This window comes from Phycodurus eques, chromosome 6 (genome assembly GCF_024500275.1).
Source record: "Phycodurus eques isolate BA_2022a chromosome 6, UOR_Pequ_1.1, whole genome shotgun sequence".
Classification (NCBI taxonomy): Eukaryota; Metazoa; Chordata; class Actinopteri; order Syngnathiformes; family Syngnathidae; genus Phycodurus; species Phycodurus eques.
Window position 1 is genome coordinate 26,789,138 of NC_084530.1, and position 26,438 is coordinate 26,815,575.

Consider the following 26,438-nt stretch of genomic DNA (forward strand, 5'->3'; position numbering starts at 1 on the left):
TTATTAAATTCATTTATTGAATATACTTTATAAGAATAAAGCCATTCTCTTGTTTTTGATGAACCCTTGAGCCTATTATGCTACTGTATTTTAATGTTAGTCATGAAACAAAAACAAAGTTTGTTTCTTTGTTTTCTATGTTTTTATTCAGCGGACACACTCGTTTGAGAGCGGAGACAAGGGCTTAATTTTTCATCATCTTGAAGCCTATTTTAATATATTTAGCAATTTTAATCACTTAAATTCGGTGGCGTTGTTAACAACACTATTCTTTGCAGTGTGACAAAATTTACAAGACACTTATTTTCACTTTACAATCAAACACATATAGTTCTGCCTTTCTTTCACTCTACGTCGCTGGCATAGAGACACAGAGCACAGAGATATATTTGTGATAAGTAAATACTCAATTGATCTTGAGCTTATATTTCCCAGTAAACGTGAACGCAGCATTTGTTCCAACAACCGCTACGTCCCCTCCCCTCATTCTCCGGGGTTGCACACGCCGTCCTCAGAACGAGCCAGACGCTTCACTCACTCAACTCTCGTCTTGTCTGCTGTCCTGGGTGGGAGGTGGACGTGTGGATTGAGTCGCTCGTGGTGGTCGTGTGGGGGGGAAAAAAGAAGAAAAAAAAAAACACACACACACACACACACACGTTTACGTGCGGAACGTGCTGCTCGTCTGCCATTCCCCTCTCGTGGATGTGAGGGAAAGCCCCTCTATCACAGGACAAAGCATCCTTCAATTCCACGCGTGTGTGCACCGTTTTTTTCCCCCGAGAGTGTGTTGCCTCACAACTGAGACCCCCACTCGTTTCTGCTTTGTTCTTAGTCACCGTGAACAGCACCATCGCAGGCGTGCTTACATGTGATGAAGTCCCCTATTGCAGCGGCATCGTCGGGCGACGTCAATCTTAATTAAGGATTTTTTTTCATTATTATTTTTAAATACGTCAGTGTTTCATCTCAACACCAGTATTGAGAGAAACTGAAGAAGAAGAAGAAGAAGAAGAAGAAGACGGCAGCGAGGTTCCAGAACGTGGCTGCTTGGTGAGTGAGTGGACGCCTCTTTCTCTTCCCCAATCACTTACATAATAATTACATTACTAGCTAGCTAACGTCACTTGGCATCGAGCAGCGATGCTTAACGAGCTGTTTTTTTGTTTTGTTTTGGGGGTTTTTTTAACCAACGAAACGTAATTAAAACGTTCAACTATTCATATCCACGAATGACTTTGTGTTAAATAAGAGTCTGTTTGTTTGCGTGGACTAAAACAATTAGGTGTAACGAGGTGTTGTTGTTTTTTTACCGCAAGGGGGTTACTACTGCTAGCTAGCGAGCCTACGCCCCGGGGGCTCTCACGTCCTTTTCGACGAGATTCTGTCACACTCGGCTGCTAATTCAAGATGCCAGCTTGCATTATCAGACTCCACCGTGGGCCATTGTCATGGTCCAATGTCAAAAGTTTTCGGTTTCATTTTTGTCTACGTGACTGAAGCCCATTTATCATCATCATCATGTCACAGTGACCCACATACAAACTGGGCACAATGTTAGGGGTCACTTGCACATTATGGCGGTGTGTAAATACATGAACTATAGTAACAATTCTTTATTTCAGCGTTACTGGGAAATGTTAAGGCAGCAACACTGGTATAGTGGGTAACACATCTGCCTCACAGTTCTGGTGTTTGCGGTTTGAACCTCGACTTTTCATATGTTGGAGTTTGCATGTTGTCCCCGTACTCGTGTGGGTTTTCTGCGGGTATTCTGGACTTTATCCCACATTCCAGAAATATGCACGTTCGGTTCATTGAAGACTCTAAATTGCCCATAGGTGCGAATGGTTGGTTTTGCCCTGTGAGGGTGTACCCTGCCTCTCGCCCAAAATAAGTCGGGATAGGCTCCAGCTCACACAGGACCTCAATGAGGATAAGTGCTATAGAAAAAGGATGGATGGATGGGAAATGTTTTAGATGTAGCAATTTGAAAATACCGAACATTTACCTGTGATTGTACATTGTATTCTTAGGCAGATAAATGCGCTGTTGTGACCTGATTTTTGGGAACGTAAAACCAAAGTCCCTTCAGTACTGCTGCCCCAATTTGTGTCACCTCCTCTTGTTTATAATCACGGCAATCAAACACATTTTAGCATTTGTGTGTACAAGAAGCTAGTGCTGAAGCTTGTATCCCTTGTGAGCTATGCGAGCAGAGGGAGACACAATATTACATAACCTAACATCTCACAGCTGCTGATGGGTGTAACATTGCACATAAGACATGAATTTAACAATGTGAACTGACTATTGCATCATGGTTCACCTGGATTTCCTGGAGATGAATTACAGCTTCAAGACAGAAACTGTAATTTTTTAATAAGGCAGCAGGGTTGGCAGGATGATGAAATGTAGCATGCGATAGTGGAAGTTGGTACCTCGGAACGGATGGCTTGTCGCAAAAACACGAATGATTTCATATATCTCTTATCTTTGCAGTGATTTAGTCAAATGGGGTAGTCTCTGGAAGATAGCATATAGGTGCCACATAGTGTCTCAATATGGTGCTGACCTTCCTCGGAGCACGCTCTGTTTCTAGCAGACTACTGCAAATGTTGGTTCTGGTATGTTGAGGGTTCCTGTAAAGTGTCTGGTGCTGTAGAAATAGCAACAGTGTTTTCTTTTATTTATTTATTTATTTTATTTTATTTTGAGCTACTCGATGAATAAAACCATAATCATCCATCCATTTCTTAAATATCATCACTACAGTTTATGACATATATGTTCATGTGTAAACGATCAGACAGTTTTACACCAAAGTAATTGATGAAAATACCACAGTTTTAGGCCGGCGTGGGTGGACAAGTGGTTAGCACATCTGCCTCTCTGTTTCGAGTTTTGGGGTTTGAATCCAGGCTCCAGCTTTCCTGTGTGTAGTTTGCATGTTCTCCCTGTGCTTGCATGGGTTTTCTCCGAGTTGTCTGGTTTTCTCCCAAATTCGAAAAGCATGCATTTAAGGTTAATTGAAAACTCGAAATTGTCCTTAAATCTGATTTAGTCTATATGTGCACTGTCATTGGCTGGGGATCAGTCCGGGGTCCGGGTAACAGCCCGTATCAAGGGGTTTGGTACCCCATACTCCCGAAGCACCCCCTACAGGACTCCCCGAGGGACACGGTCGAACGCCTTCTCCAAGTCCACAAAACACATGTAGACTGGTTGGGCGAACTCCCATGCTCCCTCGAGGACCCTGCCGAGGGTGTAGAGCTGTTCCTCCACGGCCAGGACGAAAACCACACTGCTCCTCCTGGATCTGAGATTCGACTTCCCGACGGACCCTCCTCTCCAGCACCCCTGAATAGACCTTACCAGGGAGGCTGAGGAGTGTGATCCCCCTGTAGTTGGAACACACCCTCCGGTCCCCCTTTTTAAGAAGGGGGACCACCACCCCAGTCTGCCAATCCAGAGGCACTGTCCCTGATGTCCACGCAATGTTGCAGAGGCGTGGCAACCAGGACAGCCCACAACATCCAGCGCCTTTAGGAACTCCGGGCGACTCTCATCCACCCCCGCAGAGGAGCTTTTTAACCACCTCTGTGACCTCAGCCCCATTGCTAGGAGAGCCTGCCTCAGAGAACCCAGGAAGGCGTGTCGGTGGAATTGAGGAGGTCTTCGAAGTATTCTCCCCACCGACTCACAATGTGCAGAGTCGAGGTCAGCAGTGCCCCATCCCCACTATACACAGTGTTGATGTCACTGCCCCCTCCCGAGACACCAGATGGTGGGCCAGAATTTCCTCGAAGCCGTCCGGAAGTCTTTCTCCATGGCCTCACCGAACTCCTCCCATACCCGAGTTTTTGCTTCAACGACCACCAAAGCTGCATTCCGCTTGGCCAGCTGGTACCCATCAGCTGCCTCAGGAGTCCAGCAGGCCAAAAAGGCCCGATAGGACTCCTTCTTCAGCTTGACAGCATCCCTCACCGTTGGTGTCCACCAACGGGTTCGGGGAATGCCGCCACCGACCACCTCACGGCAATAGAGGCGCGGAACATGGTCCACTCGGACTCGATGCCTCCCGCCTCCCCCGGGACACGAGCCAAGTTCCGTCGGAGGTGGGAGTTGAAACTCCTTCTGACAGGGGATTCTGCAAGACGTTCCCAGCAGACCCCCCAATACGCTTGGGCCTGCCACGTCGGACCGGCATCTTCCCCCAACTGATCACCACGAGGTGGTGATCAGTTGGTGGTGACCACGAGGTGGTGATCAGTTGACAGCTCCGCCCCTCTCTTCACCCGAGTGTCCGAGACATGCGGCCGCAAGTCCGATGACGCAACCACAAAGTCGATCATCGAACTGCGACCTACGGTGTCCTGGTGCCAAGTGCACGTGTGCACATCCTTATGAATGTGTTTCAGTCAAAACAACAATGGTGAACCACAGGCATGCTTGCCCTTCACCAAAGTGTAAATTTACAACATCGCTACTGTGTAGTAAAGTGATATCGGCAACTACTTGCCAGGCATGCGTACTGTATTATAGCTTTTTCAGTCTATGTTGTCTCCTGCACATGTCATGCAAATGTCCCCTCAATTAGAAATAAGGGTTTACAATACAATAAAAATGTTTCCCCAAAAAAAAGCCTTTTTCTGCAATCACACAAGTGGGAGGATGATATATCATATCACATTTCTCAGTGTTCCAGATTGTATTGTGAAAAGACCAAATGAAACCACAGTATTGCGATGAGGTTGTGGTTATTGCTGACTATACAGTAGATGAGTAATAAGCCAAATGAGAGCTCCCTAGACTGTATCATCATGCTTTTCATCATGATATCTTGTTGTTTAAGGTAATGCTCACAATGATGTGGCGACACTATAGGTTTTAGAGGATTGGGCATTTCAATGTCCTCCAAGAAATCATAGAGCAGACATCTTTGACGTTGTGCCACTGAGTAAGCCAATGTGTTAGCCAATGTAGTATGATCCTAAATTACACAGGTCAAGAAGTAGATTACATTGCCTAACCTTATACTTGACATGTAACTGACTACGTGCTTTGACATAGATGGTACATCTTTGACATAGATGGTACATCACTTTGCCTCTACTGTTGCTATAGCTGTATGCAGGGAGGAACATGCACATGACTGCTGATCAAAACTCCCCCTAACCTTGACATGGTCTTACTATGTACCGTTGTTTCTCCACCAGTTGTCAGAATCAGAATCATCTTTATTTGCAGAGTATGTCCAAAAAAACACACAAGGAATTTGTCTCCGGTAGTTGGAGCCGCTCTAGTACGACAACAGACATGTGATGTGATGATGTTATTAGTCCAGAGTAGAGCTGCGCAATATGGACAACATTTTATAACCCGATATTGGTAATTTTATATCCCAATCACGATATATATCCTTTTCTGTGATCTTTTCTCCATTAATTTATAAAATACATATTTTTATATAGACAGCACAATTAAATGAACAGAAAAATTAATACGAATAAAATTAACACAAATATTCAGTGGCCAAATAGATACAATTCAAAATATCTGGTAGTACAACTACTTTTCAAGGAATGTAGTAAAGTGCAAAGAATTAAATGAAATGCAACACAGTGCTTCTAGTAACATTCAAGTATGGTTACCATTCATCCAGTAAAAGTGTAACTAAGCAGAGGAAAATAAATTCCAGGATTACCTCTGTAGCGGCAAGGTAAATCTAACAATACAAAGAAAGAATTACACGGTAGGCGTTTTATATCGTATAACGATATATATTGTTATCGCACAGCTCTTGTCAAGAGCATAACCCTGTACTGTTATAGTTGAAAGTAGACTGATTGAGCAAAGTGGTCAAGTTTGTTGTTTATTTTTTCCTTGTCAGTAGCAAATAACCCAAGAACTGCCGGAACTTGCAGGTTTGACATAGAGGGACCATGACACTTCATTCGTGAAGAGGAAATGTAGTCAATAGTTTCTACATCCACACAGTTGGCAGTAAAACATTAAACCATCTGAATACAAATTGATTAATTTGCTCATTTCAAAGGATGTAAATGTATTTTCTTTACTGTCAATGTCTTTATGTCCCCAAAGTGTTCTGTAAATTGACTGTCTGTTGTACTAGAGCGGCTCCAACTACCGGAGACACATTCCTTGTGTGTTTTGGACATACTTGGCAAATAAAGATGATTCTGATTCTGATATCAATTTACAGTGGGGCACCTAATTGAATTTGGGTTGCATAATTGATTAGGAAAGATAAGTAACATGATTTCTCTGAAAAGGGTGGCCACTGCAAAAAAAAAATAAAGAAAAAGGACCCGCACCCCACCCCGAGAGGGGGGGAAAAAAAAAAAAAAAACAGCTGAGAGACACCTGTGCGTGTCAGTTCCTGTTGTTTGTGTCAGCTTGTACTCCGTCAGAGGCCATGCTGGAATGGTGGGCTTTGCTTTGAGAAGGGCGTTGGGGGAACAGAAGATCAAATTTAGAAAAGATCATAGCTTAGTTTTTAGCGTTGATTTTACTTAGATATTCGATAGCCTCTCTTTCAGTTGTATCACCAGCTTCTTTTTGCTATACGCTTCATATATTATTTTCATCACGTATTTCATGAGCTGTAGTGCATTTCAGTGTTTTGGTTTTAGTATCATTAGTCTCAGCTCCCATGTGATCCCTGAATTTGTTGTTGCTTCAACTAATTAATTGTGTAAAATGAATTCCTAATTTAAAAATAAATGTATCAAATATGGTGGTAGACAGCTTTTTTTTTGGTTTGAAGTCTTCAAATTAAAATATGAACATGAATAGTTCCAGAGGATCTGACTGAAATGTATAAATATTTGTTTCTGGTTGGCTTGGATAATGATAGCTTTGCATTTCTATTAAAGTGGCAAAATTTCAATGATCAACGATGGGGAAAATTAACAACTGATTATTCGATTAACTATTATTTTAATGCCGTAGCAGAAACACTATCACGATGTCCTAAAGTCCTTTTTCCAGACCAGCATCATATTGAGTAGGAGGAGGTCTTTATGGATGTAGGCTTTAGCTGCCATCTTGTTGGTCTTTTTCAAGCCAAAAAATTGTTGAGTGAATCAACAGTGCCTCTGCTGGTTTTAGCCAAATAGCCTCAATTCTTCGAGACACGATTAATCAACAATCAATTTTGCACAATTATTATTGTTATTCCGACTGTTAACTGCTGTTGCTATTAACCGCTACGCCTAAAACTTATTAGCATTTAGGACAAGCATGACAAGTCAACTCTCATCCTAAATGATTGTATTTTTAAATGAGAAGTTACCATGTTGGCCTTTGTACTGCCTCCTGCATGAAACCACATCGCTCTATTAGTGTGGCTATGTCATACAAACAGTGGGTCCTGCCACATATTTACTTGGTCTGCCTCTGAGGCCCTGGTCTTTGGTCCAGCCCCTAAGCATATTAGGTTTCAGATTTGCAAATCTAATGGTGGTCGTGACTGCTTGTGGAAATTTCCACTTCTCCTTGGAGCTACTACTTCTGAATGAAATGCTGCGGGGGTTGGTGGAAACAATTGTTTTGTTTTGGGGGATATTCCCTACAATTGTATCAGTTTAGCGTTTCTGAAAATGAGTAAATCACGCCTCCTTTCTGTGCAGTTCCCCATTACATATCCATTATGTTATATCCATAGTTTCTGACTGTTATTTTTGTAGGATTGGGTCGCTCATTGCAGTTCATGACAAGAGTGGGTCTTGAGTTGCATCCTGGCATCACTATCCAGTTTGATACAATTCAGCAATTCCATCTTCTGTTGCTGTATTTAGACAGTTAATTGAAAATAATGAATAGTTCATGACAATAAAACCTTGGCAGAGGTGCCTTATAGTCGTTTACACTTTCATATCCGAGGAAGCGCTTTGGGTGTAGGATGACTGTGAAGAGTCGTGTGCCTGCACTTCCTCGGTTCCAATGAATGTGACGTGCAAGTGTCGCGCCTCTGGTTATCTAACAATGTGAAACTTTTGGAGTGAGAAAAACAGATGGTGGTAGAAACGATGGGAAGATGATAGTGGATACAAGTCACGAGAACCATTTCCAACCATGGGACACTTTGATAGTGTCAAGTAAAGATTAATGAAGATTGCTTTCTGGGAGAAGTAAAATGATAATATATGGATTAATTTGTGGTGAGAAGCAAGTAACAGGCATTGCTGTAGTACAGTAGCTAAACCGAAAGTAGCTTTGGGGAATGAAATCTACTAGTGAACAGAGCTCTCCGTGCAAGGTTTGTGTCTTATTCTTGTTTGTGTTGGTTCTCTCCAATTACTGCAGTTTCCCCCAGCATCATGTGTCCCCTTAATCATCGCCGACCCCGCACTGAACTTGCAGTCCGTCCAGGGCTTCAAACTATGAAAGATTCCAGCTTCCCTGTGCAGGATAAGCATTGTAGATACGCTGAAAAAAAGGTATATTTAAAAAAATAAATTTAAAAAAAAAAAAAAAAAAAAAGCTGCCATTTGTTTATTTTTGTTATTTTAATTGAAATTGTTGAAAGATATTAGTTTACTTATTTCAAGCAATGTAAATGTATTTTCTTTAATGTAATCAAAATTTACAGCATGGCACCAAAGTGAAAGGTTTCATTTTGACCAAAGGATTTTCTTTCAGGCGGCTCGGTGGTCGACTGGTTAGAGCGTCTGCCTCTGTGCCTGCGTGTGTTTTCTCCGGGCACTTTCTCCGGTTTCCTCCCACATCCCAAAAACATGCATGGTAGGTTAATTGAAGACTCTTAAATTGCCCGTAGGTGTAAATGGGAGTGCGAATGGTTGTTTGTTTATATGTGCCCTGCGATTGGCTGGCAACCAGTTTAGGGTATACCCTGCCTCCTGCCCGATGATAACTGGGAGAGGCTCCAGCGCTCCCGCGACCCTTGTGAGGATAAGCGGCTCAGATAATGGATGGATGAATGGATTTTCTTTAATTGAATGTGATTTGTGCATGTATTGTGGACGTTGAGATTGGTAAGAAAAAAATTAATGAACTTTTCATTTTTGGTACTTTACGGTTAGTTTGAAGTCATTTATGTTTTACAACATGTATTTGTCCTTGACTGGACGTAATATTCACCCCTTGAATTGGACGCACTATTGTCCGGAGAGTGCAAGCCAGGTAGACTGTAGCCTACTGGGGATGAAAGGAGCTGCTGCTTAAATGTACATATTTCTCTCAGATAAAACCAGAAAGACCCCATAAAACATTAAATAAATGTGACCGATTACCTAAATTTTAAAAAGTTATTCAGTGTTTATTTTTTCAGTGTAATATACAGATGGAAAGAATTTACCAAAATATTCCAGTGGTGGCTTTTATAGACACAATCTCAATGTGGCTGTCTCAACCAAGTTTCTTGTTGAGCTCAACTCAAATCTTAAAATCTTTGAAACTGTTGCAGGAATATAAACCCCTTATACTGCCTGTAAAAGACGTCACCTTTCCACCTGATTTCTGTGCCGCTGTTCTTTATAAATTGCTTCAACACAGAATGGCTTGACCATGTCCTTCGGAGGTAATGTCAGAGGTATAACAGATGCACGACGGTGCCTGTGTGTAAGGGTATTCTGCAATGTTGAGACCATTGTGTGAAGTTAAACACCTGACACAAATTTCTCCTGCCTTGTTGTAATTGTAGATGTACTGTTACGGCTCTATGACAGGGCCTATGCAATTACCAGTGAAGAAAACCAGTGAATGGTTTGGAATTAGCGTGTAGCAGTATTTGGCACTGAAGAGGAAAGGCTTTTCACAACTCACATAGCAAAGCACAATGCAACATCAACAAACCCATTCATTGTGCATTTGCTGCCACGGCGCACTGACGGAACCTGAGTTTTGCCGGCCAGATTGAAAATTGTCAATTCAGGCCCAGCGCCGCTGTGTCATCAGACGGCAAATTTAAGAGACGAAATGGCGGCAGAGTAATTACAGAAGTGAAATGAACCAGATATGGGTGCGTTGTTGTAGGCTACAGTAAAAAAAAAAAAAAAAAAAAAGTATTGAGAAACTTTGAAAGTTACACCTCAAAGCAGTCTCCAAATATCTGTAGCTCACTGAGAGAAATGTACTCCCCGGGATCCTGCCATGCCTTTATAATCGGATGGACCCATTCCCTTTTTCTTATTGCTGTTCCTAATCTCCTTCTCCTGCTACATTTTAGTAAAGGTGAAACCAGGGATTTTTGTTGTAAAGGTCCATCCATCCATCCATTTTCTACCGCTTATCCGAGGTCAGGTCGCGGGGGGGCAGTAGCTTTAGCAGGGTCGCCCAGACTTCCCTCTCCCCAGCCACTTCATCCAGCTCTTCCGGGGGGATCCCGAGGCGTTCCTAGGCCAGCCGAACGACGTAGTCTCTCCAGCGTGTCCTGGGTCGTCCCCGGGGTCTCCTCCCGGTGGGACGTGCCCGGAACACCTCACCAGGGAGGTGTCCGGGAGGCATCCGAATCAGATGCCCCAGCCACCTCATCTGGCTCCTCTCGATGTGGAGGAGCAGCGACTGGTTCGGATGACAGAGCTTCTCACCCTATTTCTAAGGGAGAGCCCGGACACCATGCGGAGGAAACTCATTTCGGCCGCTTGTATGCTGGATCTTGTTCTTTCGGTCACGACCCACAGTGACCATAGGTGAGGGTAGGAACGTAGATCGACCGGTAAATTGAGAGCTTCGCCTTTCGGCTTAGCTCATTCTTTACCACAACGGACTGATACAAAGTCCGCATCACAGCAGACGCTGCACCGATCCGCCTGTCGATCTCTCCTGTCGAAAAAAGGGAGGAAAGGCACCGCGCCACTTCGTGCTCAGTCACTAAGCAACAAGCGACGAATATAGCATGCTTGAGCCGTATCGCCGTCCTCCTTGCACACTACCCCGAGGTGAACGCCGCGCAAAACGTGCGGTGGAAGCCCCATAATACTAAGAAAGTGTGTGTGTCTGTCTGTATGGAGTAGGGCTGCAGCTATCAAATATTTTAGTATTCAAGTGTCCTACTAAAAAATTTATCGAATATCGAATAATGGAGTATTCAGATAAATTATATTTTTGCTTGGTTGAAGACCCATTATGAATACACAAGAAAAAATAAGCCTTTTCACTTAAAAATGAATGACAAATAGTTTTTCTTTTTTAAATAATCAACCCTTTTATTTCTTAAATTCACAGTGAGCAGCATACTATTTTCTTGTCGAGAAATATTTTCAGTGAGGCAAGAAAACAGCAACAAAGTTTCAGTTTAAACTTTGCATTTTTTCTTTTTAGCATGCTTAGCATTTCTTGTCATTATAAAACAAGGCATTAATTAAGACGGGCACAAGGAGCCTGTTGTGCAACTTCACTTGAGCAGCTAGCATTTTAGGATGTGACATAATAATACATTAGGTTCGTGGCTGTGCATTTATTTGCTTAGAATAGACTAACTGAAGTAAATGAAAATGAAGACACCTATTACCTTAATAAAAAAAATTTCCCCACAAACTTTTCCACTTGCGATCTTTTTGTTTTTTCACCTGCAGTACTTCAACTCAAAATATAGCCACTTGCAGACACGATGTAAGGACACTGGCCGTAATATACAACTACAGTGGGCGTGACTGTAACGTATTAAAGGTGTTGTTAAGCACTGTGAGATGTATCATCTTGACAATTAACTATTTTCTTCCATTAACAGGCAGTTACTGTATATACCAATAGTATTGTAATGCCCTCATAATTGGTCAAGGAGGAAGGGAGTCGCCAATGGACTTTCAGTGAACTCGCGGCAACATACGAACATCACAAACTTACTTGTTGCTGTGGACCACAAAGCATGCCAACAGAGTCTTCCCAGACTGACTTTTCCTTACGTTTACGTCACATGACTCACCCCCGCCCGCCCTCCTAAAGGTGTAGACATGTGATTACAGATACAATATCAAACTCAATCAATCTCGGAGGACTGGCATTGAATAAGTTAAATAAGCAGATCCCTGACGCAGAGAAAATTCCTCGAGCATTTTTTGTGTTTGAAGTACTCGAAACATTCGCGTAATCTGCAGCACTATTATGGAGTATGCCAATCTTGTTTGGTCCATTTTAAAGAATTTTAATTTGCAATCCATCTATGTGTACAGAATGTTAGATGGAAATGAGGTATGATTTTCCCAGAGTTTTAGCAGTACACATTTGTGATGGTCAATTTGACAGCTGAAAGCAGACATGTGGTTTGTTTACGGCTAGGGTTAGACGTCTCGATCAGGATGGTGTGATGCACGCGAGATCGTGCAATTCAGCAAAGTTTGATCCTGCTGAATCGGAAAGTTGCACCCCCATAATGCAAATTCCCAAAGGGCTTCCTTCATTGGCGCATACCAGCAAAGATTTATTACCACTTTTTGAAGCATGATCACCGTCCCAGTGACCCATACTTCCTACAATAGCACATGCCACATGTAGTATCGTGTTTGTGAGATTATGTTCATTCTTTCTTTCAGACAGAATGTGTATGTATAAAAGTTTATAGTTGCCTAAGACTTAGCTAAACATGAGATGGCTCTGTTCCGAAAAGTGGAACAGGTGTTCAGTTTGTCATGCGGGCTTTCTATATGTGGCAAAGGCTTGGCAAACACATCATCGAGATACAAGGTCCTTGAAAAGTCCTCTATCTTCTCTTCACTGTGTATTATTCTATGCAGATGTTAAGCATAAAGGCAAAGACCAAGAAAATGTATCTTACGTGTGCATCTACACCAGGGGTGTCCAACCTTTTTGCAAAGAGGGCCAGATTTGGTCAGATGAAAATGTATGGGGGCCGACCATTCGGCCTGACATTCCTCGAACCATTACCATTGTAAATTAACATGCAAATATGTAACTATATCACTTTGCTGTCTGCAGCTAGGTCGATATTGCAAATGAGAATCTGTTTTCAATTGCATTACCAGGATAGTTAAAGGTTAAAATAATAATAAATTAAATACAAATGAACTATTTTATGAAAGTTGACTGACATTTTTTAGAAACATGTATTTATTGATTTTGTTTTAACAAATCACATCCCAGTGCATTTTGACAAAGAATAGTATAGTGACTATGCAGCTAGTATAGTGATTATACTATTATTATAATGTATAATATAGTCATCTGATTTGACTGTACAGTCAAATCAGATGACAGAAATTTGACAAAACGTGGTTTGGTCATCACAAAAAATAAATTCACTGAGACTCGTAGCTCGCCATTGTAGAATTTTCATTTGAATCACGGGCTCTTGTGAAAAAGCGCTGCTGTGCTACCAAAACAGCTTCCAGTGGCTTCAGTTTTTCAGCGCGTTTGTTTGCCGGTAGCTTGTTGTAGTTAGCATGTTTCGTCTGGTAATGCTTCTTAATATTAAATTCATTGAAAACAGCCACAGTCTCTTGGCAAATTAGGCAGACACAGTTGTTTCGTATGTCAGTGAAGAAATCCACTTGTCCTGGAAACTGCGGTCCTCGTTGTCAACTTTCCTCTTTTTAGTTTCAGTTGCCATTTTAGAAATGGGCTAAAAACATACCACAGGGGTAAAGGTTCACAAAGGGGTCACACGACGAGAGTGCGGCCACAGGTCTACTGCCACCCTCTGGTGAAATATAAAATGGCTTTTTTTTTTTCACTCTTCAATTTTATAGCAAAAAGTTACATTCAGCTTTAACTTTGTTAACTATTGTTATTTTATCCTGTTGTCCTCTGAACAGACTGACCTGGTTTTCCAGACATGTGTTAGATATTTTATCTCGGATTCTGATGCAAGTAATCTGACCAGTCACATTGGTGCATCTCTAGAATGCCACTGACCTCACTTTGTTTACACTGTTGTGTACACTTGTTCCACGGTGGTAGCAGCAATCGTCTAAGTCTTCTTGAGTTCCTATATTTGGGATTATACGTCATTTGTATTGGTTAGTGCAGATCTGCCTTAAGCATACACTCAACTGTTGAGAAAGGGTACTTTCTATTATCATGTGCAAACTAAGTAAAGTTGTCCTACTAGTGCATGAGCAGTCCAATCTCTTTGAGATTGTATGTCATTGATATTGTATTAATGCTGGCATTTTTTTGTGAGAACAATGATGTCCAAGAGGAAATCAGTGGTGTCAAGTTTTTTTTATTTTGGACCATATTGAGGTTTCCCTCAGATGGATGGGTGTAAACCTTGTATTAATGTATTTTCTCCTCATCACATTGCAGTGGATGTAAGTGAAATGGTCCTAAAGCTGTATCATTTCGAGATCAACATGTCGGCTCACATTTCACAGCTTCCACAAAACCTCCCTCTGTCATGGTGTTTGCTAACGGGGAGGGTCTCCAGTCGCTTCCACTAGGCGTGAATGTTATTTATTCCTGGGCTGTGCTCCTCCTTCCTCAGGAGATGTAGACATGTCCAGTCTAGTCCCGTAGCTAGATGGTGAAAGATGCTGGATTACAAACACGTTTGTTGTCATGTCCAGCCTTAAACAGATTACGGTCTGGCATGCTAATGCAATGTGGGGAGACTTGGCATCAGTTTACACCCTTAATGTCATGTTATGTCATTCATTTATTATTACATATCATGTTATGTTTAACTCTAACTTCCTCTTCTGTATATATAGCCAGTTAATTATGTGCATGTTTTTCTATTTATTTATTTATTTATTTGTTTTTTAAACCACAGCAGACAGCCTTTCGGAAGGAGTTATTTTACTGAACATATTGATTTGGGGCATCGTGGTGAAATTGTGGTCAGCACATCTTCCTGGCAGTCAGGAGTCCGGGACTCTTAATTGCCCATTGTGTTTAATGTGAGTGTGAATGGTTGTTTGTCGATATGCGCCCTGCGATTGACGTGACTAATCCAGGGTGTATGCTATTTAGAGCCCGATTTCGGCTTTAAAAGGTAACAGTTACGTGCGCCTTCAGTGAGGACAAGCAGTATAGGAAGTGGATGGCTGGCTATTGATACAGTATTAGAGATTGGACCCTTTGTCTATCCTTTTGATAATCAATACTGTAACAATTGTGTCACTGTCTACCATTGAAGTACAAACACCTCACGCTGGTGATTACGGCTATCATATTGAAAGTAAAACTTACTTCAATTAACTTTCAGTTCCACTTATTTGTTTTCACTTGCTGGTGTGTCACTTTTGGTTTGTTGGGTTTTGTGCGTACAGTATGTATTGTGATGTGTCTGATTGTAGTCTCTCTCGCTTTCCAGAACATCCATGAGCTCCGATTTTTCACACTACAGTTTCAGGATGCCAAATATAGGGTTCCAGAACCTGCCCCTTAATATCTACATTGTTGTGTTTGGGACAGCCATTTTTGTCTTCATCCTCAGCCTCCTCTTCTGCTGCTACTTAATAAGGTAAGCACTATTACACCTTTTTAGAATGATCAGCTGAGCTGGGCATTATGAACTCAATGCTCCATTGCCTCGTCATTCCCATGTACAGAGGAATACAAAAAAAACAACCTTCTAAATGTCTTCTTAGAGAAACTAATATTGCAACGCAGTCAACATTTGCAACCGCAAGGTCGGCCACCTCTACAAATATTGCAACATTTTACACAGCCCTGTTAGTTTTTCTTGGAGGGATCTAGTGTGATCCAGGTTTCGTTGGCCTTTAAAGTTAAATAGAAATTACACTCAGTGTGGATTCCAACTTTGTATTTACCTAATTGATATACAATCCTAAATTTGTTATACAAAATAACTTTTTCGATCTCAGGAGAATACTAGCTCAAGGAGAATGTTAGCCAGAGCAGCAACCAGAATTTCTGTGATTGGAAATATACTACTTGAATCATGTGTTAGCTCTATGATTACGGTGTGTTTGTTCATTTACAAAAATAATTGCGTGACATTTTGTTTTTGTAGGTGCAAATTATTTCAACAGCACAGTTTGGAGAAGTTTTTTTCGATCGTGATTGGGAAAAAGAAAAAAATTATTTGAACCAGAATTGAAAGTAATATTAGGTTAACCATCAAACCCAATTGTCTACATTATGATAATCATGGAACTTTGCATCAAAGAATTTAGTCTTAATCCATTTTTACTGACTGCCACTTTTCCCACTGCATGTTACCTACTCTGCTTGATGTGCCGCAACTCGCAATTGGTTATTTTCCATTGGCAAAAGCAGCTACTTCCAGATTACACAAGGTACTATGTCTCGTCCGAAAAGGTTAAATGGAGGCAACGGGACTGTTCTTGTTTGTTGAAGGTGTTTCACCTTTAATCCAAAAGGCTTCTTCAGGTATGACTAAAAAAAAAAAATTTTTTTTTTTTTTTTTTTTTTTTGGTGTGGAGTCTCCCTATTTATGCCTCTGTGTGTGTGTGCCCTGGAGGTTTTCAACCACAGAATTTAAGAAGTCTTTTGGATTAAAGGTGAAACTTCAACAAACAAGAACAGACCAGTTGGCTAGATTCAACCTTTGCAAATTACAATGACCTGGATGACTGAGAATCTACACAGTATAGTCTAGTATTTGGTCAGCCAGATTTACAAGCGATTTGAGCTATATAGGGACATGACAAAAATATAAACTTTGTCTTAGCCCTGGAGTCTACATGTTGCTGCACTGTTTGTGTTAAATTATCTATTTCTTAAGGGCTTCTAACACTCAATACTAGTTTCGTTTGGCCATACGTGGCATTTTGCATTGTGTGTTAGCATTAGGCTAACACACAAGGGCTGTGGTTGTTCTAAATGGTTGTTCTACATGCACGTGTAATTCTCTCTGTTTTATCTTTGGTTGGTTGGTAAACTTCAACTAGCAGTGGCGATAAACAGCTCGAAGCAAGCACTTGCCCTCCTTTTTGAAGAATTGTTTACTCTTTGCCAAACTGCTGCTGGTTGTGGAGCGAATAGAGGTCACTGCCACCATTTTTGCTCCCAATCCAAGACAACAAATAGGCCAAGCGACGATTCCTATCGTAGACAAGTCGAGTCGCTCGTAATTGGAGGAACTGCTTTACTTCACAGTCCTACATTTATGTGTTCACGTCTTATGTATAAAAGTTAAATTCATTCAGTCAAAGCATATTTTTTTACACGCGTTGATTCTTAATCTTCAGAAAATCAGGAATGGCCTACAGTATCTTGTAGCACAATTCCCATTCTAATTTTACCCCAAAGAGATACAATGTGACTTTGATGCAGTACCATGATTTAACCCAAAAATATATAAATTAAACTAATAAAAATTAATAAATTAAATTTAAAAAACTTATTTTTAAACTTTAAAAAAAAAAGAGCATTTTCGCTCATTTAAAGGCGTCTAAAGATGCAGTCTCCCAAAGTTTACCGTCCTTGTACAGATGCACTAAAGAGTCTTTGTGTAACCTACAGATTTTCATATTATTTCTAGTGTTATAGCATCTTTGGTGACTGTTGCTGTGGCCTTTGCTATTGGATTAACTATTTTGACTGATAAGTAGACATTCCGTCAGTGGTCTTTTGTAGATTTAACCCATTTGTTGTTCTTCTTCCCCCAGAATTCCACTCACACAAGTCAAAGTGTGTGCCAGCCAATTTTTTTGTTTTGTTTTGTCAGTGAATGTTATACTGCACCTGGTTGTGGCATATACTTAATGTAGTCGCACAGTATCCTGCAATTTGGTAGCGCAAGTGATTCAACGGCCAGAGCAGTATGTGTTTTTAATAATACGTACATTTTGCTTGGATTAGACCACAGTCACACTACCCAGGCCTCTTTAAAACAAATAAATTTAGAAAAAGAGGAGGAACCCTGCGTTTCACCAAGCAGTACTGTTCGGTTCCGTATCCCACCCTGAATCGAATTTAATTGAGAAACATAAATAGTCTGATACAGTGTTACCTATCAATTCATTCAACAAAAACATGACATCATAAAGAAACGTCAACAGTGGAGTACATCCCGCAATTTGTGTCATTCTTGTCATAAGACAACAAATAATTTGCCATTTGTATTCTTCCTATTATATAAATGATAATGTACTGTTAGCCAATCAGTAGACAGGAGTCGCTCTAATTCCACCCTTTTGGTTGGTCCAACTGTGATTAACAACTGTGATTGACACACCAATGGAAATGTATAATAATATATTATATAACATGTGTATATATATCTAAATATAAAAAATGCCTTATTTATCAGTTGTTTTGGTCCATGGAAAAAAAAAACTGAACTAAGCTCTGCTGCTTGGTGGAAATGAACCTATATTTGTTGCAATTGGTAGTCTGGTTTTAAAATTTGCATCTAGAGGCTCATGGGAATGTCTCCCTCAGCCCCCGTCCCTGGCCCTCTGGAGTCTCTGCATCTTTACCTGCTGACCACTTTTTTTTTTTTTTTTAAATTTAAAAATGTCAGTTTCTCTCCTAGACTGTGCTGCTTGTTTTACAGATCCCTCTCACTCTGCTGCGAGAGGTTAAGGTTACTTGTAATGGAGGTAAATCTTACAAACCTAAGAATTTCTCTTATCTCTCTCGCTCATCCTTCCCCCTTGTCCTCCATGTTTGTTGTCACTCTCGTAGCCTAGATGTCCCTTTTAAGTGCTGTGCCTGTTCTCTCATCACCCAGATGATTTTACTTGGCAATGCTTATAAAGAGTTACATCAAGAGTTTCGTACAAAACTGTGGGTTCTGCCCCTTATGTTTACATTAGTTATGATTTTACGGTGTTTCTATATGGAAGAAAAAGAGTGCTACTTGTAACTGCTTGTCATGCATTTTCTGAGCACAAATAGAGGACAGTAGAGTTAGGGTTTTACTTAACCTGTAATTGGTTAATCCCGTGCCAGTAATTCAGTGATGACTCTCATGACCGCAAATGCAGTCATGTAGGGCAAAGCCAACACAAACAACCTCCCCAACCGCCCTCTCATGGTTGTGAGACCTCGCGCAAAATGTAGCACTATTGTGATTGCCTTTATATTTCGTTATTATTTGTTATCCCAGTAGCACATTTAGAATTGGTGTCATGAGGCAAGTATTTGACAAGGCGAGGGCATTAAAGTATGTTTATTTTTTTTCTGTTCTTTTTCCCCCCAGGATCTCTGAATGATCTCTGTAGTAATGATGTAGAGAATGTGGTGGCAACTCACTAATCGGAAAGATGTTTTGTCTTTACATCTCCCCAGGTTACGGCACCAGGCGCACAAAGAACTCTATGCATACAAACAAGTAAGCATTGAGGTCCCTTGCAAACAGTTCACACAGCTAATGTATAGTGAACAGAAAACTAAAATGGCTCTCAGTAGAGCCCAGACCTCCACCAGGTTTGATACAGGTATTACAAAAGAATAAAAGAAGCGTATTTGTCGGTCTGACCAAATTGTGGAAAGCGAGAGGCAGTGGACCTAAAAGAGGAGGGCTCATTCGTGCTATCTAAGGTACAAAACCATCTTGTAAAACCATCTGCTATTAGCTATTAGCGCTGATGGTTTTGGAACATTTGGGAGAGCGCCACAAACATAAATTGGAGTGATGGAAGTAGAAGTATTAGTGGAAGAAACAAACATATTACTGAGTTACTGAGAAACGAAATTGATCGCTCAGTTGATTTTTCGGAAGCCAGCAACCGCATAAAAGCCATATTTAGTTTGATTTAATCTGTCCGAGTGTTTCGGAATTGGATGTATCTGCCAATCTTGCGTAACTTTGCGATTAAAACCTGCGGCAGCACACACAGGAAAATCTGCACTGGGAGAGGCCAGTGCGCTGCAATGAACCAGATGCAAGGAAATGCAGAGTTGAAAGGAGTTCTGTCATAGGTTACTGGCTCCAAGTCAGCCTTAAGATCATTCAGAAGCTTCAAAATTGCGTTGCTAAATAGACAATATGTCGCAATAATTTTCGTTTCTGGCATTTCCAAACGGTTTACATAAACTCCTTAGATGCGGTATTGAAAGATGCAAAATCAGTCATCGCAATTCATTCTAGGTTGGGTAAATCACATAGCATGTTCTAAATTCATCTTTTTACATATAACCCTCCTGGAACGTGCCAGATGAACTGTGCGGCACTTTAGCCCATTTGCCAGAGGCTCCCACAGCGTCCACTTTTGTTTGCGTGAGCAATCAAGATTACGCCTGTTTTTGCATATGCAAACCTTGAGTAAATCAGGTCCATACTGTCCTGCAGACAGCCAATTAACTCTTGCTTCAACATAAAATGTTATCATTAGCCCCTTACACACTGGCCATGTTAACTGACTTCTTCCTGGTTCACTGTCCTGTGTGCAAGGTATGCATACGTTGGTGGTGGGTTGAAGTCGACACGCGGATTTCCAGGTTTCGACGTAGTAACAGGAGGCGTAACAGGCGGAATGTCGCCATCCAGGGCCAGAGTGAGGTTTAACACCTGAGACTCACTGTCTACGCTGTCTTGCGTTAAAAGTAATTGTTGCTATCCCTAACGATACAGCTGATTTTTGTCACAAATGAAGCAGAAATGACCGCCTCAAGGCGTACTTCACCGCTTTGGTGACTTCTATCTATAAGGCACGAACCATGATGCCTCACACACACCAATTTGTGAGGAAGTTAGTGTGAAAGTGGCTATTAAAGCCAAGTCAACATAAACGCGTAAGATGACAGGATGTACCTTTTTTAATGGGGTGGGGGGGGCAACAATTTTCGGTCCATGTATGTATTAGCAACTACATTTTACATCGTGGAGAATGACGTAAGATGTTCGGGCGAGATAAAAACTACTGTACCATTTCATTGATGCATGTTTTATGATGGATGGTTTTATGAGTTCAGTTTCACCAAAATTGAATAGATTCTTTCATGTCCTGCACCACCCCCAAAGTAAAAAAAAATATATATTTTTTTAAGTTTTTGCATAATGCTGCTAACAAACACAGAAAGAGTGATCAAAACAATGCCTCTTGCTTGGCTGAATTTTGTAAGAGCAAGTTAATCTAGAGTTGGCTCAATCATTGACATAAACTTTGTCCCTCACTATTGAGCCTTTAATAGATGACCTGCTTTTTATACAACATTACAGTGACTAATGTTTGTCTTTCTCCGATATTCCTTCCAGGTTATTCAGAAGGAAAAGGTGAAAGAGTTAAATTTGCATGAGGTGAGTTCTCGCCTTTCTTGTTCATGTTCGTTCACTTCATGACACTGTCATGCTATCAAAGATGTTTTCTTATAACAACACACACTATCAAGAAGCTCTCTTGTAGACAAAACATCCCGTCATGTCACAAGCTCACCATGCGCTGAGACCTTCTTGATTTCTAATAAGAAGCCACAGCATATAATAAATGTAATGTTTTTATAGGTGTTGGATCTATCCAACAATAGGGCTGTAGCAGGACTTCATACAAAACATGGTGTGCTTTAATTTGAAGAAAAAATATTTATAATGAGGCGATAAGATTAAAAAAAAAAGAAGCTTTGTCCTGAATCACATAGTTGCACTTGGGTTGCATAACACTGGCATTTCCCACTTGTAAAGGCCTAATATTGACCTAACGCAGACAAAAATGAGTGGAGGGGAAGACTGTGTCTCATTAGCAATGTTGTTGTTGTAAATTACAGCACACACATGTTCTGTTGTGACAAACTGTTTATTCATTAATATCATAGTGCATCTTCCCTTCAGTGCTCTACTGACCACAGTTGTCAAACCATGATCTATGACACTGTGTTCCCACAAACTCTGAAGTTTATTTACTCAATTGTAGATGGGTGGAATAATATTAAACAATATTAGTGGTATGTTACAGTATTGGTCAATTGAAACCGTATTCCACGCATGTGAGAGTCAACTGGAACGCTAACCGTCAATCAAGACATGGGGCCCTATTTTCATGACCATCATAAATCTGGCGCGGCTCGCGGCTCACCTGTGCATGAGAACCGGGTTAGACCGGTGTTGGTAATTTCGTAGACCAGCACATCAGATCAGGTGTGTTTACAGCTGATTTCAATTATCTTTAAAAAAAAAAAAAGCACCTCCTTTCACTCCCTTTAAATGTGGCGCAATGACAAACAGTCTTGACAGAGACATCTATGTGGAAGAGGACAAAGTGTTATCGCAGCGTCCCGTGCATGAGTGGAGCATTGTCAATGTTCTTGGCCGGTGTGGCAACAGACAATTTGAGCAGGTACCCTCGTTAAATACAGAATGAACTGGTGCTAAACGCTGGCAATTTAAATGTGTATCCCAGTATCTGTCCGCCTGTGCCCCGATCTAATTCACCCAAATCACGTGAGAGCAACAGTCTACTTTGCGCCAGTATTAAGATATGGTGCGAGCAGGCGTAAGTTAAGACCGACTTTCTGCCACCAAATTGTCACTGCCGGGGGCGTCTCCAAGGACACACCCTCGCTGTTCAGGAAACTCGTTTTTATTTTAGTTCATCTGAGAAGCTGTTTAGTTAGCAACAGAGTTCAACTTTGAATCAGCTAACTATTTAATGTCCATCTGCGAACAATGTTAATGAACTGAGATAATTACACGTACTACCCATTTTAATTGTTATGGGGGGGGGGGGGGCAAGAGTCTATTTTCGTGGGGAATGTTGCACGAAATGACTATTTTAAGACACTGCATCTATTTAGAATAGAGGTCACGATGTGTGGAAATACGATGTTGAGCGCAGCCAAGAATCCATCCCTTCAAGCATTCCTTGTTCATCTGTACTTGGGAATTGTGGATACATAGCAGCCTTGTCGTGTCCAACTGTCACAACAAGCTTCGGGCGTTTCATGTTTATGTTATCGCAAACAGAGAGAAGGCATCTGACACTGCCATGTGAGTCACCTCAGCGAGAGATACAACAACATTAGACAATGTTCAGCAAAAACACATACACGTACGCACGCATACTTGTGATAGACGCCCTACTTTTGAGTCCCACACTGGCGAAGTGTGTAGTCCATTCAATGTTTGTATTATTTTTGTTTTCATTGATTCTAAAGTTCACACATTTATAAACCAGTTAATCTAGATGACTGCAAAACATGTAAAGAATTCACATCATGCAAAATCGCATTAAAGCCCATTCATAAAGCCCCAAATCACTTCCCTGGCTGACTCTTATTAAATAACAATAATCCACGACAAGACACACTTGTGTGACTGGTGACTCCCCTTCAGGAAGCATAAAATGGTATCTACATCTCCATAAAGGAATAATTCATATCGCCCACCTCGAAGGCTACCGCAATCCTAAGACATCAATTTCACTGATGCAGTGTAAATTCTAAACTCCTTATTTTCTTACAATTCCACTTGCTGTAGGTGTAGTGATGAGATGTCCCAATTAGGGCTGCAAGTAACGATTTTTTAATAATCGATTACCGTAATCTGTCAATTTTTCTTTTTCATTAATCAATGAATTAGATCAAAAAACATGTTGTAAATTTCCATCCATTCCCTTATAGTAAAAAACAGGACATTATTTCAAATTGAAAGTACAGAAAATGCACCGCTTTTAAAGTCTCTTAATAACTAGTGCCTATTGTGGTTGTTACATTATATCCAAAGCTACTTAGAGGTATAAAATGTATTCTGTCCACAATAACAAAAGCTGGCTTTTGTCCTTAGATTTCTCTTAAGGTGAAGTACTGCATGTTGTACTTTAGACTGTGGAGGTGCAGTTTTTAGTGTGCTGGTAGATGAGGAGTTATTTTGACAGAAGGGCCAAAAAGAGATGAAGTGAGTCGTGACTGACTGATTTCACAGTGCGTATAATACCGCGGGGGCCCGATGAGCTGCAAGAGTGTTTTTATTGTTGTCTGAAGATATTTCAGTCCCTCTCACGCCACAACTTGGACACCGCAGTGACCTCACTCACAGCGAACCGAACAGTGTGAGCCCCTGACCGTTCCCAGATCCGTCCCGTCTGTTTTCATTTGGCCTTCAGACTGTTTCTTTCCACTTCATCCAAACGAACGGAAGGCTGCAAAGCTTGTTTGATGGCCTCTGGAAAAAGAATGTCTTGAAAAACAGTCTCTTGCTCTGTTGCAGATATGCGCGGTGTGCTTGGAGGAGTTCAAACAGAAAGACGAGCTGGGGATTTGTCCGTGCAAGCACGCCTTTCATAGGAAGTAGGTGCAAGGCTTTGTTGATTTTACATGCAGACACACACAGGAAAGGGCACATGGATCGAAGCAGTTCTGGGATAACGTTGAAGAACCCCCAAAAAAGCCTGAACTGCCTCGTTTGAAAACAAAGACAAACTGGTTGAGTGGGTGCATACTAGTGAATGATTAGTTTCCCCTGCAAACTATAACTTGAACGGATCAATGTGTATGTGAACACTGCACAGATCATGACCACTTGACTGAGCTAACTTTGCCCCACATACATATATACACGTACACACACATAAATGCACAGCCTGCGCCCTTTCAACCGAGTTGTTTATATCAGCATGACACCTCCCTTGGCCTAGTTTCTCCCCACTTGCTTCTAGAATGATCGCCACTAACTGTAAGCGTGTGCGTGCGTGCGTGCGTGCGTGCGTACGTACGTACGTACGTACGTACGTGCACATGCGGGCATTTGCCTCTAAAGTAGCTTCCGACTGCCAGCAAACCTGATGAGACTTCAGTGAACGTGAGCTTAGCAAGTGTGTTTTGCTTTTCTTTTTATGTGACCTGTGATGGTTGCTTGATTTTGAAATGTGGGAGGAAACCGGAGTACCCAGAGAACACCCACGCAATCACAAGTCGAACATACTAACCCCACAGAGGAGGGCCGGAGCCAGGATTTGAACCCAGAACCTCAAAACTGTGAGGCAGATGTGCTAACCACTTTTTTTCACTGTGCTGCCACAGTAGGAGTAAAATACTGTAAATTAAAAAAAAAAAAGACAGCTTATTAGTCTCATTGTGAAGAGACTCTCCTCTCAGACGCATACGAAAAAACTACCAGTTAAGAGTGAGTAGATAGTATTTTATTGTTGCTAATGTCCAGCGACTAACGTATTTTTGCACTTGTATGACGCTTAAAAATATATTGAATCAAAATGCATGAAGGCAACACACCTTCCCGCAAGCATCCTTTTCCATTACCTTCTATGCAAATCAAAGGGTGAGTAGTTTTACTTTATTTTTGTTCTATTACTCATGTTAGCTTCTTTTTACACTTTTATGGTAGTTAATAATGTTAATAAACTTCAAATGCCTGTACAAGCAGTCAATAAAGGTTTTATGAAGAATTGGACAATGGAGTTGATTGATTCAATTTCCATTATTTCCTACGGGAAATAATTTTTGCGATCCAAACAAATAAGTGGTCGAGCCACGTCGCGGAACAGATTGCTTGACATTAGCGCTTCCGCTGTATCCCAGTCCGGTCAACTGTGTGATATAACTGCACATTTTCGAGTGGCCTTTTATTGTGGGCAGCCTAAGGCACACCTGTTTCGTAATCATGTTGTCTAATCAGCATCTTGATACAGTATGTCACACCTGTGAGGTGGATGGATTATCTCGACAAAAGAGAAGTGTTCACTAACACATTTGAGACAGATTTGTGAGCAGTATTTGTTCAAAATTGGCCTTTTGTGTACGGTAAACCGGATATGCCTACCATAACGCATGCGCCAAACAGAAGGAAAGTGGAAAATGCTTTCCTTGCTCTGTGCGCATAACACATTAATACTTCCGTCTAAATGATCTATATTAGCGGTAGTCTAGGATTTATAATTACAGGCGTATATTATAAATCTACGAGTGAGGGTTTCTGCCATGTAGTAAACTAAGATTTTAACGCCGATGAACTCTGTTACGGTAAACACGCCGAGGTACTGGTAGATGTCTAAGAGGTAGTAGAAGGGAAGTTTGTTGAGGTGATCTTGGCCATTTTAAGGCTGACAAATTTTGGTAATTTTTCCATACACCTATCTGTATGTATAATACATACCCTCTATTTTTTTTTTTAAAAGAAATTCTCATGAAAAATAGGAGCATTTATATTTTCTTCATTGTGTTTAAGGATGCAGCACAGTGGGCTCGTTGTTTTACGTTTGCCAAACAGTTTTGAGGTCCTGGTTTCAAATTTCAACCTTCCTGCGTGGTTTGCACGTTCATCCCGTGCTTGTGTGAATTTTCTGCAGGTGCGCCGACTTTCTCCCACATTCCAAAAACATGCATGATATGCTCGTCGAGGAGACTAAATTGTCCTTAGGTGTGAATGCCAGTGTGAATGATTGTTTTTTTCCGATATGATTGACTGGAGACTAGTCCACCATGTGCCCTGCCTCTTGAATTCAGCTGGGTTAGACTCCAGCTCACCTGCAGCTCTAATAGCTAGAAATAAGCGCTATAGAAAATGGAGTCCTAGCGGAGGTCTACAGCTGCCCTTTGCACCCGCTCAGCCTGTTTAGGATTGTGGTGGCTTTGTACTTCTTTGTACTCTTGTTGAGCCCCACAGTTAA

The 26,438-nt window shown here is 41.2% G+C and overlaps 1 protein-coding gene across 2 annotated transcripts in view; it reads left to right on the forward strand.

Annotated features, from left to right (window-relative positions):
* Positions 1-507: 507 nt before the first annotated feature.
* Positions 508-26,438, forward strand: part of rnf24 (ring finger protein 24) — a 30,330-nt gene continuing 4,399 nt past the window's right edge. Inside the window, exons 1-5 of one of the 2 annotated variants that reach the window (XM_061679539.1) lie at positions 508-1,057; positions 15,260-15,409; positions 19,171-19,213; positions 21,080-21,121; positions 24,023-24,102. In XM_061679539.1, the coding sequence (XP_061535523.1) occupies positions 15,267-15,409; positions 19,171-19,213; positions 21,080-21,121; positions 24,023-24,102 (308 nt within the window). In that variant the 5' untranslated portion in view covers positions 508-1,057; positions 15,260-15,266. The remainder of the gene's footprint in view (positions 1,058-15,259; positions 15,410-19,170; positions 19,214-21,079; positions 21,122-24,022; positions 24,103-26,438) is intronic. The other variant, XM_061679538.1, reaches the window with a different exon arrangement.